Below are 13,778 nucleotides of genomic sequence, written 5' to 3'. Positions count from 1 at the left end.
TTTCAACTACACAGCAACCACCGGGTTATGAGGCCCCAAGATCAACCATAACACAGGCCTGTCAGAGTGGGTCTCGTTAGTATAACATGTGTGTAACATGTTAATTCTGTGGCGTTTAAAATCCTGCTGCATGCCGGTGCGGTTTAAAGAAACAGGAGCTCAGCCAAGCAGTTGCTCATTTGCTTTTAACAGTGTGACACGACAATCAGACATTTCTTTCCTGTTGCAGAAATGTATCTGTCACCTCAGTAGCAGAGATAAAAATATATGCCTTTTTTCACGGTAGGTCTTTTGACATTTCATAGTAAGTAAGAAGCTTCTGCTTTCTAGTGCATTTTCACCTGTCTATGCTGCCTCAATATCATAACGCAATGGCTTAACTGTGACACCTGAACATTTTTTTAAAGGTAAAAAGGGCAACCTTGGCCCCCTTAAAAACGAAAAAAAAAAATCTCCAAAAGGGTTTGAAAAAAAAAAACGGTGCTGTGACTTTAGGTTCAGTTTTAGAATTTTTGAGCACATCGGTGTGCATAAATGTTACATCAGCAATTTAAATAAACCTAAATAATATATTGTATGTGTGCTACGCACAAGGTTTATTAATTTGTGGAGAATAGGCATGGGTGAAAGGTCCTAATAAACGTTGCAGTTTGATTTGCTGTAAACAACAGCCTTAGATGTGATTTCCAACTAAGACCACTTGCAACGATGAGCAGTTATACATCAGCACACTGGTGAGTCCAGCAGGTCTGTTGTCAGCTCTGCTGTGAATGGAACAGGGGGAAAACTGGGAAGTATTCCCTCATTATGTTTTTTTTATTAGGATTTGAGAGAAGCTCTAGTCTCCAAGTTTCATGGAGGTAACCTGTCAGGTCTCTGAACCACACAGGTTACTATGAAACACATTACAAAGGAGGAGAAATTCTCTGTTTCAAATTGAAAGAAAAATCATCTCTCCTTAGCATACAGCTTAAGTTTGAAAATATCCTGCACGTGGTTAAGTTAGCCTACTTTTGGAGGACTACAGATGAGCTGTTCTTAAAAAAATAATAAAAATAAGAATAAGAAGATTGTATTGATCCCAGAGGGAAATGCATAGTAAGCACAGAAACTGCCAGGGGGCTGACTTGCCAAGATCAGTGCATCAGATCATAAAATAACAAATGTAAATATTTTAAAACCACTAATAGTGTCATAATCAAATTTGCTGTTATTCATTGGTGAAGTCTTTGTCTTTATGGCCGATGAGAACTACGCTCTAAGTAAACTCGTTGAGTTTATAGCTAGTTTCACATGCCTTTAATATACCATGGGGCTCTGTTTTTCTTACATTTTAGTCACTCGGGTCAAAAAGGACGACAAACCAGAAAAGCCTACATTGTAATACAGAAATCACTACCATAGTAGCTCAGTCAGAACCAAAAAATAGCATTTTTTACAATAAAATATGGTGCATTCATAATTTGCTAAGCTACCACAAAAGCTACCTGTGATACTTTGTATCATATAAAAATATTTTTTATGTTTAGCAAATGCAGCAAACCATCAAAGATGTGAAAAGTCCAAAGTTAAACTTCAGCCATGCAGTTACATTTGAACTACGCTGCCAGAGAAGTGAAATGCAATTCCCGTTTAGTGGAAGGTCTCTTAGTGGTGGTTAATCATGCACTGCCTGCAGTACTAAATCCCTTTCCTTTCCCCCCAGGCCTCTATCTAAGAGCAAACATATAAAAGTCAAGAGACCAGTTCATGGTACCCAGCAGAATATAAAACACCGACCCTGAGATTGTACGTTACTCGCAGCACTTACTATTTTATTAGTAAGTCAGCATTTCACGATTCTAACAAAACTGTCCATATTTTCATAATGCTGACCTTGCAAGTTTTCTATTACAAAAAATTGTCTCAGTTTGCGGTCATAGAATATTGTTTGCCACTTTATTTGAGTAAAAGAATGAGTGAATAAGGCAATAATTTCTCTTTCAAGGGTTTGACATGACAGAAGTCATGCTTGCTGTCATTATCATCAGCTGCTGTAAGACCACTTTCTGTGTTGTGATTGGATCAGTGCACCTCCACTCATTCATTCAGAGCTACACATTTAAGCTGACAATTGTTTTGGTCATCATATTGTTAAATAGTTTTGACAAATTAGAGCACATCACAAAAACAAATGCAATCATGAATATATCTTCATATTGTTCTAAACTGATATATTGAACGCAATCAGGGACTAGATTTGTCACCCCGACTGTAAGTACTAGATCCAAGTGTCAAACATTTGGCCCTCAAGCCATAAACAGCCCACTAAACAGCCTAATCCCATGCACATATGGCTTTGTGAAGAGGAGGGTAACATGTCAAACAAAATGTGGAAAAGGTGCACAAGCCAAACCTCCTAGAGAGCCATAGGGTTCAGGTTTCTCTGCACAGCAGGGCTGCTGTAACTCTAAACTCAACTATACATCCAGCCATCCATTGAATTTTCTTCCACTAATCCAATTCAGAGTTATGGGTGGGCTGAAGCTTATCCCAGCTGTCATAGGACAAGAGGTGGGGTACATGGTGGCTCAAAGAGTTGGCAGTTCGTCTTGTAACCGGAAGGTTGCTGGTTCAAGCCCTGGCTCGGACAGTCTTGGTCGTTGTGTCCTTGGGCAAGACACTTCACCTACCGCCTACTGGTGATGGCCAGAGGGGCCAATGGGAGCCTCGCTTCTGTCAGTCTGCCCCAGGGCAGCTGTGGCTACAACTGTAGCGTGCCTCCACCAGTGTGTGAGAGTGAATGAATAGTGGAATTGTACAGCGCTTTGAGGGCCCCAAAAAGCGCTATATAGATGCAATCTATTATTATTATTATTATAGGCCTCCAAACTCCACTAATAAATATGAAAACAATAAAGCAATAACAGCAGTAAAAATAAGATCAAAATCAAGACTTAGACAAAGTGATTAAATTGGTTCATTCTCAGAATGTACTTGTGCTCCTGCACACTTTTAAAACATGCTGTTTTGTCCCGGTTTTAATCTGACAGCCCATTTAAGATCAAACCGAGCTCTGTTTGAACTACAATGAGTCTGACAGCCCTGCTCGAGACGGCTTATATATGTTCTGGCCATATCATGCTTTAATTATATTCCCCGCATTATCTGTGATAATGTTCTTGTACTGAATTTGTCACATACTCAGCGGTAGGGACATTCACCTTGTCTCATTGCCGGGATGCAGAGCGTTGATTGCAGTGAGCAGGTTTTTGGCAGAGTTTTTACGGGTGGAAAAGGAAACTGTTTTTCTTTTTTTCTTTCTGCTTTGTCTTCATAATAAAAAAAATCTCTTCTGGCAGTGGGAAAGAGAACAAAACAGAAGCAGCCCATGCTGTTAGCCTACTGTCTAATCACTCTTTCCCATGTTGGCGTACAAATGCTGCAACACTTTAAGCAACTGTTTTCAACTAGTAGAGTCAAGGATTCTCTTTCTGGAAAACTCAAAGTGTTCACATGTTAAAGTAAAGAGATGGTATATTTTCGATATTGTGTCTAGCACGTCATCAGTGTCCAAGCCAACATCATTAGGCTAATTAATTCTGATGCTCAGTAATTAGTCAGTACACCTGCCATGTGTCAGCTGTTGCCTCTCCACCATGGGCGGTAGTTTTTAAGTAAAAGCGGGCTTGGAACGAAAGCGAGCTTTTGTGTTTGTTTGAAGTCACCTTCGAGAATCCACTTCAAGTCCATTTTGAGCATGCCAAGCATAACTGGTGTTTGAAAACATGGTTGCTCAGAGAGGTGGCTGTTGACAGAAGAAAGACTCAGCTATGGCTTCTCATTCTGAGCCAAGCAGCCGGTTGACTGTCCTCTCAGAGCGTAGTGATTGGGTGGCCTCTCGGCTCAAAAAGAAATGACCCCTCCATCTTTCACACACTGCAAAGTTACAAACACACACACACTCTATTCTCTATGTGAAGTTCCTCTCTGTCGGTTTCTCCCTCAGAGCATGACGAGTGCGCCAGCGGCCAGGATTTGTGTGATGAGAACGCCATCTGCACCAACACCATCAGGGGACATCTGTGTACCTGCAAGCCAGGCTACGTGGGAAATGGCACCATCTGCAGAGGTAAGTTCCTAACCCTGGAATATCCCACCTGACACACAGACACAGAAACAAAAAACCTTGCCACATCCTCTGAAGATAAGTTGCATGCTTCATTACAACACGGTTCATGTGGTTCGCTCCTCCTTCCTATCCTCTAACCAGGCAGCAGCTGCCATGGAGATGGTGAAAATTGAATCTGGACCATTTTCAGACAGTTTTTGCCCACGTGTGCTTGCGCTGCTCACCCTGCTCCCCATTGACCTGTTGCACTGCCAGGCATGTTTCCTGGTTTGCCTGCATATAATAGCAATTGAACAGCATACAGAGGAAAACACTTTGTTTTCAGGTTCACAAAAAATTAACATTTGAAAAAATATCAGAACCTTTGCATATCTATAAAATTACAATTCTTTGTAATAGACTCCATTAAATCTACACATAGACCTTAGAAGTGTTGATCATTCACTTCAGCAAGCATGTTAAAGATATGGTTGTTTGCCTGCTAGAGATTAGACCGAAGACTCAAGTTGCAGCACTACTTGGTCTGCAGTAGCACATGTTTGTCAGCAAAGCAACACACGTTTTACAAAAACTGTGGGACGTTCTGTTTTGCTGTCTTGGGTTTAACGTCTTGGTCAGGCATGGCTATTACTAAAAAGAAAATGGACCTTGCACAATCATAGCAACTGAAACTAGAAGTTAAGATAATAAGCGCATTAGGAAAGTATTCCTTAAATCAGATGAGAGATTACAATCCAGCTGCTGGAGTTTCTCCCTGTTGGCTCTTAAAAAGGTTCTGTGGTTAGGACACTTTAGTATTGATACCTCCATATTTAAATATGGTCTGTATTCTTTAACTATAAATATACTGTGACTCATTTGTCTTAAAAAGAGGTATTAAGACATGTTAAGTTTGGAGGATCCTGCCAACAGTCTAACCTTAATAAGATGCTTAATTTTAGTAAGTTGTCAAAGTCAGTGTACATTTTGAATATTGTGTATTTTATTGTATAAAACAGAAGTCGGTGGTGGGTCAAATAGAGTCACTTAGTGCTTTTTTGTTATGTCAAATCAATCTCCTATTCATGGGTAGATGACGTGTTCATGCGTCCAATCAGCAAGGCGCAGTATGAATTCTGCTGAAATGCGTATTTTCAGGGCTGATGAAACGGGGCAGCCATTTCTAGGCCATGCAGGGCAATCGTAGCAGCAGAGGCTCGTTAGAGGGTTGAGAGCTTTTACAGTCCAGAGGAGTGCTGTGGCTTGAGGTCACCAAAATACCACAAACATTGCTAGGATCCACCAACAGAGCTGCAGAAACATCAGATTTTCACTTTAGCCAACCAGTCAATGAGAAAGAAAACATATTACATTTCAGAATCTGAGGAATCAGGAAGTTTTTTATTTACGGTATCTGTTTGATAAGAGATCTTTAGTCACAAACAAACACATAGCAGGTATATCTTGCCTGGGTGTTAAGGTTGCACTTTGCCTGTTACATTTTATGGGTATTTTTCGATTTGGTAAAATAGAGTTAATTGCTCAATGTGTCCCTTTTTTATCAGCAAAGAGCAAAACACTCAGGTTTAAAAAAATTTGTGTGTATGTGTAGGAGATAACAAGCTCTATATTACAAAGCGTTTGAGGATTTGAGGTTTATTTCTCAAAATGTGTTTTTTTTTGCTCAGAGTTGGTGCTGCCTACTCATAATATACTGTACTTCTGAACTCAAGTCTTAAAATACAGCTCAACTCCCAGCCCTGCTCATGTCTACAGCTTGAATTGTAAATAAAGAGACCCCATGGGCTTGCATGGAGCACTTTCGTGTAATTTTTTAGACTGTGTGCATATGCTTGGCTGCTGTCCAAGAGATGGGAGAGTCATTAAGCCTAATTAGGCTTTGATATTCTAACCTACCTAAACATGATCTCAACAAAATTCCGGCAAATGTGCTGCAGTTGGATGTATTTGTTGCTGCACAAGCTGACATCCCCCCCCAATAGGCGATATATGCCGCCTGTGAGGATGTGGGCTTTTATTTGCTTTCCTGTAATTTCCTTGAAAGTGCCGAATATCAAAAGGGAATGTCAGGACTACTATCTACTCTATCATTTTTCAGGGTTAAAAACCATGCTTTATTTTGACCTTCCCACCGTGTTCCATAGTGAAGCCACACTTTGCGTCGGCCTTGCTGCTCCTCACCGTGAAACTTAATAATGTTGTAATTAGGACAGGACAGAGGAAAGCATGTCAGTAATACAAATGATTAGTGGGAGGGTAAGTGTATCATATGGTGCTGTGGGTTGACATCTGCATGTATGTGATGGACAAGAAGTAGGGAAAGTGAATGATGAAACAAAAAGCAGCAAATGCAGGAGAGTGAAAGAGGAGGGAAATGCAGTGACAGAACCAGAAAGTAACAGGAGACATAAAAAAAAAAAGTAAAGAAGTCGTTGTCACCCACCCCCACTCACCCAGCCATCTGTAAAACAGGCATTAGGATGAGCAGCAGGTAGGAGGCAGGTCCAGGGAGAGATCAATGTAATTTGCAAAGTGCCTTCCACATAGTTTCAGCCTCTGGATTGTCTCCAGACTCGTGACACACACACACACACACACACACACACACACACACACACACAGAGGCACACAATGCTTGAGGACAATATAAAAATTAAACTACAGCCTACATATTTGTCACTCCAGGAGTCACGGTCAGTGTGCAATTTATATAACAGAGAGGTGAATACATCAAACAATGTTTAGAATATAAATGATGAAATATGAAAACATTAGTTAACATAGTGGGTTTTGTTTTGTTTTTTCATGTTGGAATTAGACATGCACTTTATTAAAAAATGGGTACTTTTAGGCACATGAAAAATTTGCATCTAGCTCCTGAACATGTAATTCCATCCGTGGACTTTATTCTGCACTCCTCTAATATCCTTTCAAAAGATTTCCTGCAAGGAAAAACCCACTTTAGCTGTAACAGGAAGGTGTGACATTATTGTTAAATGATGATTTCTTTTTTAAAATTTGCCCCAAAGTTGCTGGAAAGGTTTAAAATCAGGATTCTGAACAAACTGGTCAAATACTTCTTCACCAAACTAGAATAAAAACCTAGTTCATGTAGTGCCTAGATATTCCTAGTCTAGGAAATTAACCCAGACCCCACATTGTGTAGCTAATACAAGATCAGTCATTATGCTGAGACCATGCATGACACTCAGTCCAGCTGACTAATGACATTTGTCAGAGGCATGTAGGGAAATTTGTTTTAATAATGTCATTAAAACCTCCTGCATTTTACCTATATTGTGCAGGCCAATTAGTATATTATGTGAGAGGGGAGTTTGAGGAATCTCTCTCTATTTTCCCCCTCCCCCTGAGATCTCATTACTGTGTGATGGTGACAGTGTTGGCCAATCGACCTGTGCCTCCCATCTCATTCCCCTCATACATCACTACTGCCCTCTTAGGAATAGGGGAATTAGTCTGAGTGTGACTGCAGCTCCTCAGCCTGTCCCTGCTAATGTTAATAAGGCAAAAAGGTGAGTTTAGCTTTAGCTCATGCCCGACTGTGCAAAAGTGCATTTCAGAGACAGAAAATGTATGGGTGACTGAGGGGTGGAACGGCCAACAAGTACCCATCAACATTTAATGTCTTTTTACATATACAATGCAACTTCACTTGGATTTGTTGTCAAGGAGGTAGCATTTTCTTTTGCAAAGGTATAATTTGGCGTTTACTATTTGTTAGGGCTTGGAGGATGGTAAAACCTGCTATAGGTACAGGTTTATATGCTCAGTGACTTCCGAACTGAAAATCTCACACATTTTGTTAGACTTTAGATTAAAGCTCCTCTTTTACCCCATTTGATGTCATGAAGTGATGTTTCATTAATTATTAGATTGGCAAGACTTTTGTGAATACCTTAGTTTTCAGCCAATTAAATCTCTATACAGTGGTGGTCAGATGTTTACGCACACTCATGAATATCATGGTCATTCTGGGCTTGTAATGATTGCTTTGAACTGTTGTTTTCCCAGGGTGGAATGATTGTACGGCATACATCTTTAATGACTTTATAAAGCAAGAATTGGGTACACAAGGTTGAATATATTTCAGATTTTTTCTAATCCACACTGGTTGGCTAAATGTCCCTTAGCAAACTGCACCTTGACCAGATGCTTTTGGTAGCTGTCAACAGCCTTCTGGCGTAATTCTGGCTGGATATTTGATCACTCTTCTTTGCAGAATTGGTTGAGTTCATTTAAATTGGTTGGTTCATTGCCACAGAATCGGCTTTTAAGTGTAGTCCACAAATGTTCAGTAGAGTTGAGGTCAGGGCTTTGGGAAGGTGATGCCAGAGGCTAAATGTAAGCCTCCATTGTCCTGTTAGAACACCCAATTTTGTACAAGTTTCAGTCATCTAGATATTAATTTGTCAAGTTGAAACATTTGGAAGTAGTCGTCCTCATTCATTATTCCATCCATTATGTGCAGTCTACCAGTATCACTGACAGACAAACAGTGCCAGAGGATGATTCTACTGCCAACAAGCAGAGAGCTGCTACAAAACATTAGTTTTACCCCTCCAAACATATCTCTTTGTGGCCAGATAGCTCAGTCTTTGTCTCATCTGACCGTAAAACTATCGTCTAGAAGGTAATTGGCTTGTCCGTGTGGGCAGCTGTAAATTGCAGTCGACGTTGAAAGTGTCATTTTGGAGTGGGGCCTGACTCTCAGTCGACACCCTCTCAGTTCAGTATTTGTTTTTTTTCTGGGTTTTTCGGTTGTTTTTTTCAACTGATGGTCTTGGAATGGGTGATTGTTTAGAAATGGTTCCAAGAGACTATCCCAACTTATCCAAATCTATACTTCTCTTCAAGTTAATAGGCCTTGGATTTTGTCAGGTTAAAAACATTGTAGAACCCCCAGAATTTCTGTATATATTTGATCATGTATGTGTACTTTCAACTCCATTGGATTGGAGAAAATCCAAAATAAATTCATTCTTGAAAACAATTCTTTTTTTTCTTTTTGAAGTCATTGGAGATGGTGTACAATCATTCCACCCTGGCAAATTACCACAACATTCATGCCCATGAGAAGTGTTTGCAATCTTTTAATTTTCTTTTTTAGGCCTTTTGGTGTTTCTGAGCTGGCCACTGGTACATTTGGGAATGTACCAGTTTTTTGATTTGGCAAATCCTAAAGCTTTTGATAGTCCTTTGATATTTTTGGTTTCAGCCTAATAATGGCTTCCTTAATTTAAAATTGCACGCCTTGCATGTGAAAAAATGGGGGGCTGTGTATTCAGATGACTGTAATTCTCCAGTTAACTCAGTACTTTTGTTACACTCCTTGAATTAAAGCTGAAAGCCAGCACCTCAATCATATCTTGCTTGTTTGGTTTAAAATGCACCATGGTGATGTACAGAGGCAAAATGACCAAAATTGTGCTGTTGTCAAATATTTATGGACTTGACTGCATAGCTTGTATATGTGAAACAAGATTTTTGATATATTTACAGGATAATATATCAATGGGTGTGAATCATTAAAGGGTTAAAGGATTAAACTCTGTGGAAAAGAGCTATTTCAGGTGATGCATTAACCTCCTAGGACCTGGCATCCACATATGTGGACACCACATTTACTAAATTTTGCTCTACAAGGGCCTGATATCCACTTAAGAGGACATTATACTGTTACTGTTCTATCAAAATTTTAAACAAATATCCTCATTATGTGGCTCTCATTTTTCTTAGAAACAAAAATTAGGTAAAAAAAAAATCTGGTAATTCTTTGTTTTTACATTTATCAGGTTCCAAAATGCCCAAATATCAAAGAGAAATTAAAAATGCATGCCGTGAATGAGTTTGGGTCTTAGGAGGTTAAAGTCAGTGTGAAAGTGATTCAATAGGCCGTTTGTCTAAAGGTTCAAGGTTCAAGGTTCTTTATTTGTCACATGCATAGTTATACAAGTATAACACACAGTGAAATGTAGCCTGACACGCTCCTCGACATGTGCAAAAATTGGGGGGGGGGTGTAGAGGAAGAACATTATATATATATATATATATATGAGGAAGATGGCGTTGTGGTCAGACTTCCCAAAAGCCGGGTGTGAGACAGCTTTGTAGCCCTGCTTGTATGACGTGTAGCAGTGATCCAAAATCCGATCCCCTCTCGTTGGACACCAGACATGCTGGTAAAAGTTTGGCATGACTTGTCTGAGGTTCGCTTTGTTAAAGTCTCCTGCTACAATGAGGGGCTGCGCCCGGGTCCTTGTTTTGAAGCGAGCTCAGCACATCATGTAATTCGGACAAAGCCATACCTGTGTCCGCTTGGGGTGGGATGTAGACCGCCGTGGCGATGACTGAGGTGAACTCACGGGGCAGATAGAAAGGGCGGCACTTAATGCTCAGGAACTCCAGATGTGGCGAGCAGCCGCTGGAGAGAGTAGAAATGCTCCTGGCATCACACCACTTTCTGTTTACCATGAAACACACTCCTCCACCTTTGGTTTTGTTCGACTCTGCCGTTCTGTCCGCGCGGAGCACAAAGAATGAATCCGACGGAGTTACGGCCTGGTCCGGCACGGTGGGGGTCAGCCATGTCTCCGTGAAGCACAGAATGTTGCAGTCCCTCATGTCACGTTGGAAGGTGACCCTTGCTCTTAGGTCATCGAGCTTGTTCTCCATGGATTGCACATTGGCCAGTAGGATACTGGGCAGTGGTGCGTGATGCGCCTGCTGTCTCAGTCTGTTCCTAATACCAGCGCGTTTTCCCCGGCGCTTCTTTGTTCTGCGCCTCGGATGAGCGGCCCGTCCTTTGTTGTTCTCCGCGCCGCGTAGAATCTCTGGTGGCCAGGAAGGGTCAGGTTTAAAAGTGTCCAAGATTAGATGTGCAACCTTGGCACCGATGTTTACAAGTGATCCGCTGTCATATACTATAAGACTATAAAGGACCCTAATTGCAAGCTTTCTGCTATGTTGAATTGAAAAGAGGAAATGTACTGAGACTTTTTTTTGCGTCTTATACTACAGTGAGTATATTTTCTGGCTATGTTTATCTGAGTACATCTCTTCAGAGGATAAATCTTAACAGATAGACAAAAATCAAGATGCCCATTAAAGACTGTAGGTTTCTGAGACCAAGAGTTTTCACAAGAGTCAGAAAAGTTAGCCCATTACCTGACTGTCCCCTTACTTCCTTGCAGCACACCACAGGAGACTATACATGCTTCCCATTTGCTCACTGTGAATTCACTGGATAATTACCTGCTATATTCTAACATAGGTGCAATCAGACAGTACATGGGCTTTGTGCCTGGGAGCTGAGAGGAGAAAGTATGTTCAGTGTATAATATCTGCTAAGCAGATATTATATTCTCACACAATAATATTACATAATAAAATTACACTTGCCGGAGCAGGGAGGTGGAAAGATTAAAGAGTTTACATTAAAGAACTGCATCAGCATCGTTTGTCCGTGTTCACATCTGTGTGCTCTACTGCCTAGCACTCTGCGCTACCAGCAAGAGTATCTGTTAAACAAAGCGTATACAGTACTTTTCACAGATTTAATATAGTTGAGTATCACCGGCACAAGACTGATTGAAGACAAAAAAAAACATCACAGAGATGATAGAATGAGGACAGCATGCTGGATTTTTGCTTGGTGCATTAAATGATATTACAAGAGTGGATGTGATAGAGCTGAACACAAGGGGGGGGGGGTCTCTCTTTGCTGCTACATCTAACAGTGGGGAACAGACTAAAAATAATTGCCTCAAATGATAATTGCTACAAAGCTTCAAAAACAAGTAGCGAGGTTTTTTTTTTCTTTTCCTTGTTACAATTTTCTTTTCCACATTTGCAATTAATCATAGCTTCAGATACTGTGGTTTTCAGCCAATTAAATGTTGTAAAACACTGTGCCCTCTAGCACACAACTACACAGCAGAAACTGCTAAATGTGTTGTTCCTATCAAAAAAGGATGAAGAGGAGCAATAATTATGTAAACAGAAAATTAAATGCTTCATACTTGTAGAGGAAATGAAGACTGAATTACACTCCTTCCCCCTCCCTCCCTCCCAATTTCTCTTTTCCTCTCATCCCCCCTCTCATCCCCATTCTCTATTTCCCAGAATACATTAGCATGGGTTTACAGCTCGCTGTTAGCTGCTTGCAACATGGTTCCTCTGCGATTAGGTCCGATAGCAAAATGAGAAAAGCACGAGTCAATGCTTTTGTCCTCTGCGCCACTGTTTAGACTCACTACTCAAATCCTCTCTATTTAAAGCCCCTTTGTCTATACAAACCAGTCCTAGGGAATGAAACGGACCATTAACAAGATTAGCTCACTCATTCTACTGCTGACAAAGGCTCTGCAATAGGCTGCTGATCATTAGGCTGGCAGTGGGAACAATGCTGATCTATAATCTTTTGCCGTGCTTCGATTGAACTATTGTGGCCCATTTATTAGACTCTAAGGGAGATGACATAATGGTAGCCCTTTGTCAACCCAAGAGAGCCGCAATACCAGAGCAATCGGTGGAGGAACGAAAGTAAGTAATGGTAAAAGGAGTCTTAACCCTTCATTTCTTCTTTCTTACAGTCAGTTTGTGCAGTTGGTTGAACTGAAATAGAGCCTGTGGGATGGAGGCCTTTTTGTATGTTTCCAGCAATCATCCCAGTAGCACTAGGCAGGAAGGTGGGTGGCTGCAGGTAGGCTGTAGGTCTCATCAGGTATAAAGTTGAGAACAAATGTTCGCATGTAAATAGCAAGTATGCTTCACAAATGTTTTCCAGTGTAGTAGCAGGTAGCATTTTAGGTGAGAAAATCTTTCAAGCCACAGTGAACACAATCATTTCAAAATCAACACCTGAGCTGCATTCTTAAATTGTGTTTTTGAACCGTAAATACAGCAAGACTGAGCAGAATCAGCACCTACAAATAGGAGCAATAGCTGCGCTTCTCCATCTATTGTGTGTTTTCATAATATCAGCAGCAGCCAAATCTATTGTGTCGTTAACAGTCACCCGAAGGGGCATAGCATTGCTGTAGCAACAATATTAGCCATAATTACTCTCCTGTAATAGAAGCAAGATGTGAGGTATAATCACTACTCAGTCAGTGAGAGAGCAGAAGTAGGTCAGCTGTGGTAGACTGAGTGATTGTGGTGAATGTGCCTGGCCTAGTCGAGCTCCCCTGAGATCACCGAGGCAAAGATCCAGTCAGAGTCCCACCGATGCCACATTGCACATCTGTTACACGAAGCTATAAGGGGAAACCTATCAGGTTCACTGTGGTAGGAATCTGCTCAAGTCAAGCCCATGCAAGTGGATATTGGGTATGTTTTGGGGCATGCAACCCAAATGAAGTACTTGTGGAAGTGCAGTTTTTCTAATAAATGCTTGCAGAGGGCGTCTCCAACAGTGAGTCAAAGCCTGTGAAGTCCCATGTTAAAGTTAAACCAACAGAATGAACAATATTTACAGCAAAGATTAAAAATTCTTTTCGGCCCCCGTGAACTTTTCCACATTTTGTCACATTACAGCCATGAACATAAATCGATTTTATTGGAATTCCACGTGAAAGACCAATACAAAGTGGTGTAAACGTGAGAAGTGGAATGAAAATCATACATGATTCCAAACATTTTTTACAAA

The 13,778-nt window shown here is 40.8% G+C and overlaps 1 protein-coding gene across 2 annotated transcripts in view; it reads left to right on the top strand.

Moving 5' to 3' along the window:
* Nucleotides 1–13,778, top strand: part of LOC102292316 (protein kinase C-binding protein NELL1) — a 322,495-nt gene that overhangs the window by 235,130 nt on the left and 73,587 nt on the right. For both annotated transcript variants that reach the window (XM_014340030.2, XM_042228525.1), the window contains one exon: nucleotides 3,989–4,111. In XM_014340030.2, coding sequence (XP_014195516.1) covers nucleotides 3,989–4,111 — 123 coding nt within the window. The remainder of the gene's footprint in view (nucleotides 1–3,988; nucleotides 4,112–13,778) is intronic.

Source organism: Haplochromis burtoni, unplaced genomic scaffold (genome assembly GCF_018398535.1).
Source record: "Haplochromis burtoni strain Fernald_Lab_line unplaced genomic scaffold, NCSU_Asbu1 Contig_329, whole genome shotgun sequence".
Lineage (NCBI taxonomy): Eukaryota > Metazoa > Chordata > Actinopteri > Cichliformes > Cichlidae > Haplochromis > Haplochromis burtoni.
This window is presented reverse-complemented; position numbering and strand designations above follow the sequence as displayed.